General features: G+C 40.9%; 1 protein-coding gene across 1 annotated transcript in view; it reads left to right on the plus strand.

Annotated features, from left to right (window-relative positions):
• The first annotated feature begins 2991 nt into the window (after positions 1–2991).
• The window catches only part of CMTM8 (CKLF like MARVEL transmembrane domain containing 8), a 35634-nt gene continuing 22444 nt past the window's right edge, over positions 2992–16181 (plus strand). The window contains exon 1 of the mRNA XM_027639390.1: positions 2992–3230. Within this exon, the coding sequence (XP_027495191.1) occupies positions 3063–3230 (168 nt within the window). The 5' untranslated portion in view covers positions 2992–3062. The remainder of the gene's footprint in view (positions 3231–16181) is intronic.

Here is a 16181-nt window from a genome sequence, read left to right on the forward strand (position 1 = left end):
ATTTCAAAACCAGAAAAACTGCTCAGGAAATTCCAGTCAGCTCCACTCCTTGGGCCTGTGAGTCTACTTTAATTAGCACTTCCAGCTGGCCAGATTGTTGCTAAGAAGGTAGTTCTAGAGAACTCAATGAGTAATGTCAAAAATGGTGATACCTCAGGATTTGAGAACAAAACCAGCTTCAATGGAAGAATATGTTAATTAGATATCAAGACGTTAAAGAATAATCTCTTTACTAAGAAATCTGATAATACTTGTATCAGCTAATTTTGCTTTTACCAAAATATTTACATTGAAAGGCTTCACCAAATTACATGTTTTTTACTGACCACAATTTACTTCATTATAATAGTTGACAAACAAGAGGTTACAATCTTGACTGGTGTTTAAAAGCCTCACCAATCCTTCCTTTGAAAGGTTAACTTAAAATTCAGAAAATGGGCCACTTTATTCTCTCTTGGTAGTTCTATAATAAAAGGTTGATTGTTCAAGCAGCAGCATTCAATTATTTTGTTTCTGATAGTATCTACGTGTAAAAAAATCTAGCTAGGCTCAGCTGGTCCCTGTAGGCTTTCCAGTTCTAGCCCTCAGCACAAGGATGCAAAATAAAAAAATCAGAGCCTCACAATTAACATTCAAAATGTCAAGTATTATATTGTCAAGTTAAAGAATGAAATTTGCTTCCAGGAATATCAGATATAGAAAAGCTTCTGGAGTGTTTACTCATTTTTTAGTGAAACTCATTCTTCACATATGAGAAAAATATGCTGGAGAAAAAATATGCTAACTAGGGAAGTCAGAGCGGCAGCCACCGTTCAGAGAAGTTGCCCACAAATGTAGCCCTCTGGTTCTTGTTGAATTAGTCATGATACTAGACCTCTATAACAGACATTGAAAACTTATGCCATATTAACATAGCTGAAGCAGAAAACAAATGGTTCCCTATCTGTGTTTTTGTTTCACTTTTTTTTTCCCCCAGAGGAGCTGGGATGCTTAAACAATAGATGTGCAGACCAAAAGCAATGAAAGTTATTGCTCTGATTGTGATGGTTGAAAGAATAACAACACTGACCTTCAAAAGTTTAGGGAGCAAAATAAATACAGAGTTTTAGAATTAGGCATCAAAATGACACCACTGAATAACATCCTGAAAACATGGTGAGAATATACATCCAGTGCAAAATAAATCAGCTCTCAAAGGGAAAGTGATGGGAATGAATCAAACCACTTTGAAATTAGTGTTAATTTTGGTAGCTGGCATGAATTTTAGCCCCCCATTTACTCACTTTACTTACTGATCTTATAGGTGGGAAACTGAAAGGACAGGAGTGTTTCAGAAGAGAAAATCAATGCTGTTACAATGGATCCTCACTAACAGCAACAGAAGCATGACAAAGAGGCTCTGGCATTGGAAAGAAGCTTGGCAGTGCTGAACAATCAGATAAAGCACTTTTTACTTGCAAGCCAGTTGAAGCAGGCCCCTAAACAGACCAGTGCACAGATATGTTCTGTTCCTTGAAAATCTCAGCTCCTGTTTAAGAGAAAGGGATAAAACAGGTATACAACCAACACAGAAATGCTGGTAATTTTGTAAAAAATTATGGGTTTACCAGAAAGTGTAAAATTCTTTGTCCATCATTGAGTAGTTTGTTAAATGGTTTGTGTGTGTGGTTTCCTAATGGTCTTCTTTTTTTCTCACAAAAAAATTATACAATCTATATATCCTATCATGCTGTGTCTGTCATCTTGTCCTGATGACCTGCACTTCATATTTGCAAAACTCTGCCACATTTCTTCTGCCAAGACACATGTTCCAAGAAGCCCATGGAGCCTGTGCTGTGACACACTTACACTGGGAGCGGAGGCACAATCATGCCCAGAAAACAGTTCCTTTGGGTAATTCATGTTTCCTGTAATTCTGGGAGAAGCTCTGCCATCTTCCTTCTCCCTCCCCAGCTGATTCAATCCCTTGCTGAAAGGTAATACCGCAAAATCCATCCTTTGTTATCCAGTAGGAGAGCAGCAGTAAACAATTCAAGGACAATAGCCACTAGACATATGGAAAACATTTCATTTTTACTGAGCTGCCACATGCAGATCCTTTGCTAATGAGAATTCCTGAAGGTTGAAAACTACTGTAATCTGCTTGCCTGTTGTTGAAACCCCATACTTTTTGTGGAACAGAAGATCCCTCTAGAACCTCTTAAATGACCCATAAAAGTTTGGGTTTGGTTTTTTAAAGATGACACTTTAGACTGGAGAAGTACTAAAAAATACAGGTTGAGGGACAACTCAGCAGTGTCACATAGGAGGCCAATAGTGACCTCATACTTCACATTTCCAGTGACTTTCATGGCTTTTAAAAAGTCTTTTGAATTGTGCAGTCTCTTGGTTATTTGACAGAGCCCAGTAAAATCCCCATTTCCAGATCTGAGAGGGCTGTGTTATCTCCTGGACTCTCGTTCCCCGCCCGCGGCACTTGGCGCAGGTTCCTCTCCCAAGGATGAGCGATAGCAGCCAGTGGGACAACAACCCTTAGCACTGGCACGTCTCCACTACACGTTTGCTGCCCGCGGAGCCAAGGGTGATAGTTTGAAGGGACGGTGACGCCAGGCACACTGGGCTGGACCCCCTAAACCGCGCTCACTCAAGAGCCTGTGGCACAGAGAGCAGCTGGCTCAGCCTGGTTCCTCGGCTGCGCTGGAAGCAGACGGGATCCAAGTCTGTAAAAGTCCTAGAGGTCAGGAGACGGTTTTTAGAGGTGACTCTCGCTGAGCCTCCTTCCCTAGCTCTGGGGACCCTCCGCACCACCAGCCCCCGGCCGGGTCCCCCCCACCGCGGCCAGCGGCGGGAGGGCTGGGCGGGCTCCTGGGCGGGCGGCACCGCACCGGACCCGCCTCTCCGCCCGCCGAGCACCCTCCTTCTCCCCCGCGCCGAGGCGAGGGGCTGCCCGCGGCTCCAGGGCCATACAAAGAGGCGAGTGGCGGTGCCTTCCCCGCCGCCCGTCCGGCGGCAGCCGCTCCCGGGGCCGGCCGGAGGCGCGGGGCAGCCCCGCGGCGCCCACCATGGAGCCGCCGGTGCCTCCGCAGGAGCAGCCGCCGCGCCCTCGCTCGCACACGGTCACCACCACCAGCAGCTCCTTCACCACCAACCTGTCGGCCAGCTCCAGCACCCTCGCCTACGACAGGGAGTTCCTGCGGACCGTGCCCGGGCTCCTCATGGTGACCGAGATCGTGAGTGACCCCGGGCAGGCGGCGGGAGTCCGGCCGGGCTGTGGGGCGCGGAGGGGCGGGGGAGCCTCGGCCTGGCATTGCTGTGGCGTGGAATTGGGGTGTTTCCCCCTCAGTGCATCACCCAGTGCGGGTGCGGTGTGTCCGTGCCCGCAGGTGAAGCGATGGGAAAGAACGAGCCCATGGAAGGAAGAGCGGCTCTGCGGCGGGGGGCACAAACCTCCCGCCTGGAAACTATCGACAAATGGAAAAGTAACACAGGGCACACGCGGTCTGTTCAGCCTCCCACAGCGTCTGCGGTATCATCCCCTCCTGTAGCGGAAAGATGAGTTTTGACTGATTTTTGGAGACTTTTCTGTAACCACTTTGGTTGTGTACACTTCGCACTTTATAGCACGCGGATAGTCATGATGTGGAGTTAATGAGGCAACTTCTTCGTCTTCTAGTCAATAAAAAGAATTTCCTTGTGCTCTTAGTGGTTGAATACACTTAAGCAGAGCAGGAGATGAACTAACAGCTTTTGCGTTTGGTAGTGATTTTTTTTTTTGCAGGTACTCCCACATAAGATGTAAACGAATGTCCAGAGGGCCAGTCAGCGTGGGGTTCGGTCACTTTAGTGGTAGGTGGTGAACAGCACAATGCTGGGATCCCTCTGCAGGCCTGCGTGACCTCAGTGTGTTAAGCAACACATACTCAGCATCTCCTCCTAAAAATAATGTGTTTAATTCTACTCATCTACGCTATTCCTAATTAAGGAACTTATAGAGCTGGTTGCCCCAAATAACTTTTTGAGTTTCCTGTGTGGTGTTTCTGGTGTGTTGATGTTGGAAGGATTAACTTATCTGACCACATTTTCAAGGCTTGAAAACATTGTGCTTCACCAGAGCAGTGGAATGGCTGTTGGTTTTGCTGACTTCAGAGTTAAAATAACCAAGTAAAGCCTCATGCTGATGTGTGGTGTAAGACCTCTGGCAGGAACAATGCCATTGGAGAGAGGATGCACATTGAGATGCCAGCTTGCTGTGTGGGCAAGTATTGGTAAGGCTGTGAAGTCAGAGCCTGCTACCAGCTGGTACCTTGTATGCTGGTGTTGTTGGGAATTTTATCAATTTTCAGCAGATAGGTAATTATAGGCTTGTTTTGGTTGTTAAATACAGGAGATGCTTCACTGCCAAAGTTGTGGTAGATCTGTGAATAACGAAGTCTTAGTTTTTGAAAGAACAGCTGCTTTCTTTTCCACTCCTTTTCAGTTAGTAATTACAACAGTTATGAGCCTTTCTTGTACTTTATCTGAAGAGCGATCCCACTGTAGATTGTTAGAGAGGTGCCCAAGGCTTTTCCCAAGCCCTGATGGAATGTCATGTATTTATCCTGGCTTCGCATACTGAATCGACTGCACTGACATTGAGCTACATGGCCATAGGGCATGGACAGGTTCTTACTTACTCTTTGCTGGAAGTATGCTTTCTAGTTTGTGTTGACAGGTGTTGTTGTGCAGCTTACCTTTCTAAACAGTGAAGATCTTTTTTAGGGGGATTTTGTTTCCTGTCAGCCATTCCTAATTCCTGGAACAATTATAAAATTATTCTTTCAGCGACCATTTTGAGATGCTTGAGTCCACTGACATTTAGAGTTAGCTTTGATTTAAGTTTCATAAGTACTTGAGAACACATTTACCAACTTCAAAAGAATCAACGCTAACTGATTTGTAGGCTAGTGTAGAGTTTTATCTGCCCTACAGGTTTCCATGCGTGTATTTTTATTGATTGGCAGTGTGAAGGTCAGCAGTTCCTGGCCTCAAAGAGGGTGACAGTAGTCCCTAGATGTAGATTAACTTTTACTGGTTTGTGATGATGTATTTGAAAGAATGGAGGACAGTTCTAATATGAAGTTGAAAGCAGTAAGGCAGGTCCTACAGAAGTAAAGTATTGATAGATAGTGCCTTTGAGATAATATTTCTGGTTCTTAACTCTTAACTACTTATTTTAAAGCAGCTAGAGTAGCTGTTCTTCTGTGAAATTAAAGGAAAAGAAAAGCGTTAGTGAATTCTCTGATATAGAACTAGCTGAAAAACCCCCACAGTTATTAAAACCAAACAGTGAATTTATGTGTGTGTGTGCATATATATATACACATATATATCTTTATTTGGCATTGGTTTATGGTCAAATGTTTTCCACCAGTTCTGTATGTTCTTTTTTTTTTCCTAATAGAAAATGTGTTTTAAAAGAGCATTACACAAGTTCTCTATTTCAAAATTGGCTGTGCATATTCAGCAGTAATGGAGTTTTATACCCCAAGTCTACCTGTTCCGATTGTTGTGGCCTGCCTACAGAGATCGTCCCTTCAGGATGTTTCTGACCCTCAGTGCTGATCCCTCAGCTCACAGCATGATCCTTCTGCTAAGGATTTACAAACCTGCAAATGAGACCCCATGTTCTTTGATACCATGTTAAAGCTGAGCTCAGAGTGTTAAACAACAGTGCTGACTGTTCTGAGTATGTGCTGTGGGGCTGTGTAAATATTTGATTATTGCCACTGTCAGTCAGCTATGTGCATGCAGCAAGAGGAGTGCAGTCTTTTAGTCTCCTGGCTCTGAGACTGGAACTTTTCTTCTCTGTGTAGGCAAATGGCAAATCTGTGTTATTCTTTGACCAAAGAAAATGGAAAAGCAGGAAGTTACCATATAAATTAAATCTTCCAGTCCCTTAAATGAAGGATTTTGATCAGGTTTTGTTTCTACATCCCTAATTTGGGTACTGTGAAGGTGAATTAACTGCTGCGTGGATTTCCACATGTGCTGGTAACCAGCCTACACCTGCACTGAGATTGTGGTTTAATGGCACAGTAAATTCAGCTTAACAGCTCCTACTCAGAGATTCTTTGTAGTGCTGCTAAGCACTGGTCTGCTATTAACTCAGTCTGCTGTTTCCAATTTGTTCCAAATGAGTTAGCTTTATAAAGACAGGTTTTGTGATGGATCAGGTGTCATCTGTCCTTTATGTTGCTGCTTTAGAGCCAGCATAAATCTGGGATGAGGTTGACTGTGCATATTGAGCAGTAATAGAGTCATGTACCCAAACCTGGTTCAGCTTAATTCTGTAATGCCGTTTGGTCTAGCACTACACACATCCAGTATGAATGAACACAGAAGTGCAGCCTGAAGTGTAGGCTAAATTACCTGGTGCTGACAGATTTCCATTGCCTTCTACATCTGCCTCCATGCCCAGGGAGGGTGCAAGGTTTCCTGCCACTCACTGGGAAAGAACTGGGGTTAGTTTATTTCAGTGCAAAGAGCAAAATAGAAAATGCCACGGATTTCTGAAAGAGGCCTTTGGAAACTGGCATAAAATGCAACTTGGTGCATGGAATCTTACCAAAGTACTTATATACAGGAGTAGTGAAGCCTGCTGGACAAGGCAGGGGCTTCTGACTCTAGAGAATTGGATTCACTGGCCTTAGCTGGCCAGTGACTACTGAAAATTTATCTGGATCTCTAACTTCTCTGAATGCCTTATCCATTCATGGAATATGGATACAAATCTTTGTAAGGCACACTTTGATCTGTTGGTGAAAAGTAATATATAAGACATAAGCGGTGTTACAGGAAGTCTTTAAATGAGATGTCAATCATCTGGGTTGACACTGCCGTAAAAACATATCATACAGAAGAATGGATACTAATTCCTACAGTGTAGCACCACCACCACCTCTGGAGGATTTATCCTTTCAAGAGAAGCAAGTGTAGCAACTTCCTGAGATCTCTTTTGAATGTTTCTTTTCTGTACAATGATGGCCCAGAAAAACTATGTTTGTCTTCCTGAGGCTTTTATGGCCAAGATAAATGATAGCTAGTGATACCTTCTCAGAGCTTTAAATCAGCTTTTCAGGTCAAGCATTATGGATCACTTTGGGGAGGTGGACGGTTCTGTGGTTGTTATGGATGTAGTTGTAAAAATATTTACTTTCTAGCAGGATGACACTGATTCCTTCAGATTGTTGCTTCACAGCAGTGTGTTGCTAGATGCAATCTCTTGTAAAACTTGCACTACTAATTTAAAGGCTTGTGATGACTATTTGACCTTGACAATAAAAAAATGCTTTCTTCGCCTTGAAAAGTTTGGAAGGCTGGGTGAGTGAGATCTTGTGACGGTGTAAATTTTAGTAAATTGTAATTACACTTGCATTTCTTTATGCTCAGAATAAGATAGGTACTTGCAATAGAAGCCTGATAGGATATTTACTTTATTAGCACCACATAAAATTGTGGTTCAAATTTGTTTCTGGACAATAAAAATAATTTTGATCACTGTTTAATTATTCTTCAAATGCAAGACCTTTGAATGTTTAATTCATAAGAGAAGTCTTCTTGAATTTATTTATTCTAATAGAGTGGTGAGCCTCAGAATATTAAATAGATATTGAAAGTTATGTCAGATATAAGATATTGAGGTTACCAAAACCAGAACAACTGAACATGTCCCAGTGTTGGTTCAGCAGACTGTTCCTCACTTTTTTTTTCCTCTGAGAGATGCATCAGAATCAGCTACAGATAATCAAGTTTTGAATTAAGTTACCAATACAATTATATAAATGTTAAGAAAAAGAAAAACAGAAGTAGACCGGAACTAATACAGTGGGACCACCTACTGTAAAAAAGCTAAAAGACAAAAATTGTGCTTAAAGCTCTCCTTGCATTTAATCTATTGCCCTCTCTGACTGCAGTTCAAAGTTTTGTGTATAGATCCCATCCTCCACCCTCACCCCCAGTTCTTGGAATAGCCCTCAGAATCACAGAGGTAGTTCCATAAAGCCCCTTTCCTCACCTGAGTAGCAGCAAGGTTTTCTCTTCTTTCAGAAACAGTAGAGATTTGTTTTTCTTTTTTCTTCTTATAATGCAATTTTTATTCCAGTAAGAGTGTGTCTGCTTGCAGGTTGTTGACAATACCAAAGCACCTTCTAACATGTTGAACAAGTGCATTGCGTAGAGGAGACACACACAAGCACTATCTTAAAATGATTCACTTTGAATTACTGAGTGGAAAAAACCCTAGTCTTGTACTAGTCAGTCATTTCGTCCAGTAGCTTCATCTTCCTGTGCATGAGTAAGAAAATATACAATATAAAGTCTCAGCTTTCTCCTTTGCTCTTAATCAGACAAAACTCTCACTAAAGTCAGGTTTTAGTTCTGCCTTTTTTAGGTGCTGTTGTTCCACTGCTAATCCATAGTGCAACTATCCTTAGTATAGTGAATACACGCCTATATGATTTCCGTCTTCCTCTAGAATCATATAGTTATTTAAAGTTCTGTTACCTTAAAGGTCTTTGGTTTCCTGGACAAGATCGGGGTGTTTCCTCAGGAAGAGAGAACTATCTAGGGGACACAAGAAAATAGAACCTTTAGAATGTGCTCCAAGTGATAATAGAAACAGTGTTAGGTCTGACATGGTAGGAGGGTGAAAATGCCTCTTAAACTGAATGCAGAGATTTTACAAAAGGTCAAAAATGCAAAATATTCTCAATACGTCAAAGTTAAGGACAATATGTACGAAATGTCATTATCTCTTCATGAGAAGAATGCTTTAAAGTCGTACTTACACATCAACCTCGTTCTTGGCTGGATAATGAATATAATATAAATCCTTCTCTCTCACCCCTCCCAAACTCTAGAATAAACTGGTTTTTTTTTTTTGGTACCTACAAAAATCCTTATGCACACAAAGCTAATTTTAAATAATTTTTCTGGGCTTCTGTATCCTGCATCTGTATGATGGCAAAATGTGCGGTCCTCCTATTATCCCTGATGGAATAGGTAGAGTTTCCTAGGCGGTTGGCTTTAGCATAATGCTGTGGCTGGGTGTGTGAGTCATGAGGGTAAATGCTGAGGCTAAAACCATCATGTTCTGAGAACAAAGTTCAATGACAGAGTTGCAAAGAAAGTGGGACTGCATCCCTGGAAACTGCCTTTTTCCAGATATGCCCCAGGACTCCCACACGTCCCTGGGTAAATGTACTATGGGAACTGAGTTGCTTGTGAAGGCAGCGATATTGCCAGATACGCAAATGATGGAGATACCTGATGCTGTGTTTTGTCCTAAAAGGAATTCAAATCCTGGACTTGTCTGTGTCCCTTTTCTTTGTGGTTGTGGGTTTGTTGATGGTTTGGGTTTTTTTTTTTCTCCTATTATGTTATATTCTTTTTTTTCTCTTTCTGCACTGGGATTCCTGCTTTCTGTTTGGACTGATTTATTATACACTGTTAAGACCTTGAATTAGAAGAATGTAAAGTAGTGTATGTCTATCTAAAAAACCCCTGATTTCCAGGCAATGTATGATGAAGAGGTATATTTGCTGGCAAGGTAAGAATGTGAGCAGAGAAAGAATGCAGACAAAAATAGACTATGGTCACACAGGATTCTTGCAAATGGCCGCCCAGGTTCCTGAGTCCATTAACAAAATGCTGCTTCTGCAGCAGAAGCAGATGCTTTTCACTCCCTGCCCTAGGATGCTGGGAACACTCCTGTGTACCTGGGGAGCCTGCTGATATGTCTGCTCTGTTCTGTGTTCTGAACCATCTGTGTAGCAGCAAGAGGCAGGGTTAGAGCAGTGGTGGCTCAAGGGTTCTTCTTAAAAATTGAATTCTCAAAACCACAGAAAAATTCTCTTGAGGACCTTCCTAAACCCTTCAGAATGGAAAGTGTAGAGCATGTTGTTCTTGTTTGTTGAATGGCTTCTCACTCAGCCTGCTGTTCCTTCCTGTTCTCCCCTGGGAGTAGTAGTGCCTATATTTAGCTTGCAATGGTCATGCATATATATATATATATATATATGTATATACATAGATTTATATATATATTTATGGTTTTTTAGCTTCATTTTTATTTTGGATAAAGTACATATTGTAACAAGGTGATAGTTCTGCACTTGTTCCTCTTTCAATTCCAGGAAAAGAATACAAAGTGTATCTTTGCACAGAAGACCTAACCCTGTTTTCTAGGGTCAAATAGCAAATGGATTTTAGCATCCATCAGACCTTTGGCAAGGTAGTTCTCTCCTTGTGGCCTGAGCCAGTTCCCATGGAAGCTGCTGGCACTGATTCACCTACCTCTGAAAGGACTGGATCAGGTATAAGACTGGTAAGACTTCAGTGAAGGAGGGACTGAGTAAGGAAAAAATCAAGTCACTGCTTCCAGTGGGAGCTGAGTTTGGTCCAAGGAAAGCTTATGTTAATTAACTTAAAGAAACCGAGCTCTTGGTCCTACATGCATTAATACTACATCCAGGCTTTGCCAGATCACTTCACTACACAGGTTTGGATCAGTCCTGGCTGTGACTGCACTTTTGCCAGGTTAAAGCACAATATTGAGTGTTTACACTGAACCTTTTTGCAAGGTATGGGTGTGCAGATGACGCTGATGCAACAACAGGTTTGGTGAGACAAAAATCTTCAAAGCAAACTGAAAACAGCTTCAACAAATTGGTATCATTAGAGGCATGCTGCCCCAGCAGTTTGTTCTGGACAACCACAGTGTTTCTGGTCTGATAAAAGATGCACTAAAATCAGATTTTTACAGAACCAAGTCTAAGTAAGTAAGCATGGTAATCATCAGTAAGATGTCAGTCTTTGGATAGATCATAATTCAGTTACAAAGGATAAATATATTGAAAAAATCCTAGAAAGAGGGCATGTGGAGAAAGCAACATCTCTGATCATACTCTGGTAATTGCTTCTTGTGTTTAGATGGTAGCCTAATGTGCACAAATTGAAAGGAGATCTGTCAGGTACCTCTGCTTCGTACCCAAAAACAAGACTGGTTTGTATCATCATTTTTAAATGTGACTGCTGTGTCCAGCCCTAGATTTTTAGATATATTCAAGGTGACATTGTTTTGCACCAATCCATTTATTTAGCCTGGAAGTTATAAAGCCACTGACAAGCTTCCTTTTTCTTTTTTTTTTTTTTTTTCTCTGTATGTGTGTATAGTGATTACATGAAAGAGTTCTTTAGTATATATTTTAGAATATGTTCTCTACATTCAACAGTAATGCTATTCCCAAGGCTCCCAAGCTCCTATGGCAGGCAATACTGAATGTGACACTGCAGTTTTGATAGAACTATGAGGAACAGTAGGTGAAACTTAAAAATGGAAACAGTGTTACAGGCAGGAATTAAGCACTTGGGGGACAGGGGAACAGGCAAAAAAAGCATACCACAAAAAGAAAACCACTATAATGTGTCTTTAAAACGATACTTCACCTGTTAATGTCAGATTTGGTTGTGTCTAACTGGAGATGGCCATTGTAGGGCAGATTGACAAGGGTCAGGTAAGGAGAGGGTAAATCCATGGTGGATGTCTGTTAGCACTGCTGCAGATTGGAAAGCATAAACAAATGCATAATTGTCCTTTACAGGCTCAGGGCACATCATGCTGGGGAGAGTGGTGTTATTATTCAACCCTTAGTGAGGTTAGAAAAAACACCAAAAAATGGCAGGATTTGCATTGATTTGGTTGTAGTTTAATTTTTAAACCATGATGTACCTTGCTACAGTAACCTCGTGTAATGTTTCAAAGAGCTTGCGTGTGTATAGGCACATAAAAAACCATTAAAAAACATTATTATGGCTGAAGGTCTTGGAAATTGAAAAGCACCAGAATTATGTTCACCCTGTCAGCGTTGGTTTGGTATTGAATTGTGTGCAGACAATTGAATGCAAGTCAAAACCTGCGTAATCGTGTTATTTTTATCAAGAAATTTCTGTCATGGTCGTTGCACAGAAGAGTTCTTCTGGGAGTGACTGGGATATTGTGCATACAGCATTGGAGGAAGTCATGTTGTAAGGAAAGGGATTATTCAAAGAGAAAGGATGGTCTCCTCGCTAATTGCTTCCTTGGAAAATTTGATTTTTATCTTCTGCTTGGACCACAGTACTCCTGTGGGATCCTAAACAAGGCAAGTAAGCCCTACATTTGATTGTGTTTGCTTTTACTCCTTGCTTTCTGAATCCCCAATTTCAGGTCTAAGATGCAAAACAAATTATTATTTTCAGTTGTGGCTGACAGTCAGTAGGAGCTATGTTCAGAAGAGGCAAAACGAAGTGCCATATGAAGTGCTGTGGAAAGAGAGTATTTCCCAATGTAATTTGGGAAGAATTGACTTTTGACCTTAGCTTTAGTGCACTGTCTGTAAAATTGAGATACCATACTACTTTATCTCACAGAGATGTGTTTGGTAGTTTATTAATTGACCTGTGAGACAATTCAGATAACTCAGTGCTTTTAAAGTGGCCAAGCAGATACAAAGCTCTGAGTTGCATGTCAGCAGGCTGCATGAATAAACAGGGAGAAAGCAAAACAGGGGAAGGCATTAGTTCTGAACAGAAGTTCCCTTTTGTTGCTCCATTCAGGTGGTGGTGTGGACAAGGAGAAAGTGTGTGATAAAGTATGTGGTCATGTAATTACAGACTATACCATAGTGTATACTTAACTAATTATAGAACTAAGATGTGTGAAGAACTCATTTCCAACAGTGTTGCATACTTAACTGCAAGTATTTCAACATATGTTTGTGTCTGTCTCTCTCTTGTCCACTCTTCTGCCTCTTTATCCCAAGTCCTAATTTTCCAGCTCTTTTCTGTGTTTTTTTTCCTGTCATTCCCCACCCATCCCCTCACCCTCGTTCCTTCAAGCCTTCTTGCTCAGCACCTCAGGGCAATTTGCTGAAGGCCTGCTTCGCATGACTTTAATCAAGTCTGCTCTTCTTCAGACTTGACAGAGAAAATCCACAGTAGAAGATGCAGCTCCTACGATAAGATTTTGGCAAAACACAGTCTTAAGAGAGGAGGTGTGAGGCAACTGTAAGAACAGGCTCTGCTCAGTATGAAACATCCATCTTTAATGATTTCATAAAACTGTAGGTGGACAAAACTATATTTTATTTTTTTTTTTAGAAAAATATTAGAAATAGTGATACAGTGATTTAGGAGGTTGTTGGTGAATATTGTGACATGTTTGGTTCCTGCATTCCTTGAAACAAAAGACTGAGCCATAGACATAAAGCACGTTGGGCAGAGCTGGATATTGTGAGAGCTGCAACAATCTTGTGATGACCTCAGTGAAAGATTTTTAGAAAAAAGCTGAAAAGCTCTTCAATATAAGAGATGCAGGATGCATGGAAAAGCAGGATCTCTGATGGGGTTTCTGACATGCTTTGAAGCCTCACTATGTGCATAAACCATGTTCATTGGACTGTGCAATACAGTTACAACAGTTCTTGTGGATTGCCAGTTGACCTCCAAAATTAAAATATTTCTCCTTCCCTGTGCTGTTACTAAGATATAGCACAGTACAAACGAATACATTATTAGTGTTCTTTTTATTGCTCCTAATGCATGGGAATGAGCTTGGATGCCAAATAAAATTCATACTGGACAGAAAGACAGTTACCATTGGGAAAACTACTGCATTTAGTTTTGGAAAACCACAATCCTTATTTTACTCTTTTGAGTACATTCTTACATTACTGGAACTTAACTTTAAAAGGTCTTAGGAAAGTAATGACCTGCTTGAAGAGATAGCTTGTCTTGTGCTGTGTTTTCTGTTTGAAATATGAACATCCATCTGAAGATGCATAAAACCAATCTTGAACATATGACACAGGCCTATGGAACTATAATAGAATGATGAAACTTGCCATGATACGATAAACAGCTTTTTGTGTTATGAGGTACAATTTCATTGTTTCATTTGGTATATTTAAAGAATTTTCCCTGTTTAACTTCTCAGTAAAAATGGTAGGAATCTTAGCCAGTAGGATAAGGTTTCCAATCATTTTGTTCAAACTGAGGATTTCTTTCTAGACTTTGACAATCATGAAACGTGACCAGACACTTGTGCAAAGAACTTGACATTCTCTTTACGTAGTAACAGAGAACCATCTAGCAAATGTTTGCCTGAAGTAACCAAGTCAAGATAATGTGTTAAAGGTGATATGGGGTCTCCTGTAAAGTGTTTTACCAGCTCAAGTTAAAATTAAACTGAGTACACAGAAATAAACGAGAAGGAATTCTCTAAGCTTGGTTACATCTAATTTTCACTTTCTTATTAAGCTGAACAATGGAATGCTAGTTTCAGGGGAAAACAAACAAACAAACAAACAAACAAACCAAAAAAAAACCCCAAAAACCAACCAATCAAAAAATCCACCAAAAAAACCCACCCCGACCAATCCACCCTGAACTATGCCTGAAGTAATTTTCACTCTAAAAACTGAGCTTCATTTCAAAATGCCTCTTAAATTTAGGTCTCAGTTTAAAAAAAAAAAAAGTTATAGAGAAGGGCATTTAAAAAGAACACTTAATTTTGACTTGTGTTGGTTGCTGTTTCTGTAAGATTACATAGACCATGTACACATACAAGAAGACGACCCTGAGAACTGGTGCAAATAGAGTCCGGATGAGTTGATGGGAACAAAATCAGATTAAGATCTAATGTACACAAACAATATTGTTATGAAGAGAAGGTTATAATGAATCAGTTCTTGATGCTATTAAAACCTGTCGCGAATTTCCCATTGACTTCAGTCATCCCGACGTATCCGCACATGAAATGAGAAGAACATGAAAGCCTACCTACCGTGAAGGCCAAGTGCACTAATCAGTGCTGATTTTGTTTGTCAGACTCCTAAAGATCAGCAGCTCCTTTCCGATAGCCGTTTCCTATCCACTTGTTAGCGTTTGGTAAAGGGCGGCTCTGTTGTTCCTTCCGCTCAGCGCTGAAGAACAGTGTATGCCCAGAAACTTTCCCCACTTGTTTCTTTTGCCAGCACCATGGATTAGTCTAATAAAAGAGATCACCTTCCTTAAGACCTTTCCTCTCCAATGCCCCTGTGTGGAGTACTTCTGTCAAATTAGATTCAGATTAGGAGGAGCCTATTTAACACTTTTTACCTTTATTTTTTTTTTGTTGGCCTGTAGCGCTAAAATTGATTTTTGGGAAAATAAAAGGCACAGTTAACCTGCTTGGTAACAAGATTCCCCCAAAAATTCCTAAGAGTGCTGTCATGCTATCAGGTTGTTTACCTGTTTCATTTGCATAGTTTCTTTGGCTTGAACAGAGTAGCTGAAAGATGATGAAAGGAGAAGCTGTTTGGATCCATTCATGGGATGTGCCTTATTATCACTCACATGTCTAATTTACATATTTCTTTAAAACTCCCTATAGTCTTGTATCTCACAGTACAGGTGTCAAAACAGCTTAACATCAGAAATGTCAGTCTAAATAACTGTGTCCCATAGCTGTCCTGCCTCATCACTGGATTATCAAACAGTATATGCCTTCTCCTCTATTGAAGACAAATCCCTATGTGTGCTGTGTTCTTCCTTTTCTCTTTGTGTGAACTAGCAAAGCTCCCAGCTTGTGATGTCTTTCAGTGCCCTAATTCCTTTCTGGTTTCTTGGTTTGTTGTGCTAAGACCTACAATACTGTTGGCAGTAGGAGATTACATTACGTGCCTCTGTATTTGTGCACAGCTCATCATAGTGGCCTGAGTTTTCAATGTGTGTGGATGGGGACATTTTGATATAGCAATACCTTACAGCTCGAAGAAAGGGGTACCTGCAAAATACTACTTTTTTAGTCAAATTGTATTTGGGGGGGGTAGTTATTTAAAGAATTTTCCCTTTTTGACTTGAAACTAGTAATAGTATGTTTTCCCTGCAAAGCGTGATTAGTATCTCTGACTGCACACAGACTTTTTGAACAAAAAGCTGCTATGTCATTATCCAGGATTTCCCTTCCCCCCTCAGTGGGAAAACAGGAACTTCTGAGGGGGCAGTAAATAGCTGAAACACTCAACAAAGAGTATTTGAACAAAAGGCTGGTAACACCTCTTCATTGTAACTGCACTATTGTCATTTCAGGGAAGAAAATATTGGGCAGAAGAAAGCTGCAATCC

The sequence above is a fragment of the Corapipo altera genome, unplaced genomic scaffold, assembly GCF_003945725.1.
Source record: "Corapipo altera isolate COAL_440 unplaced genomic scaffold, ASM394572v1 44, whole genome shotgun sequence".
Taxonomy (NCBI): Eukaryota; Metazoa; Chordata; class Aves; order Passeriformes; family Pipridae; genus Corapipo; species Corapipo altera.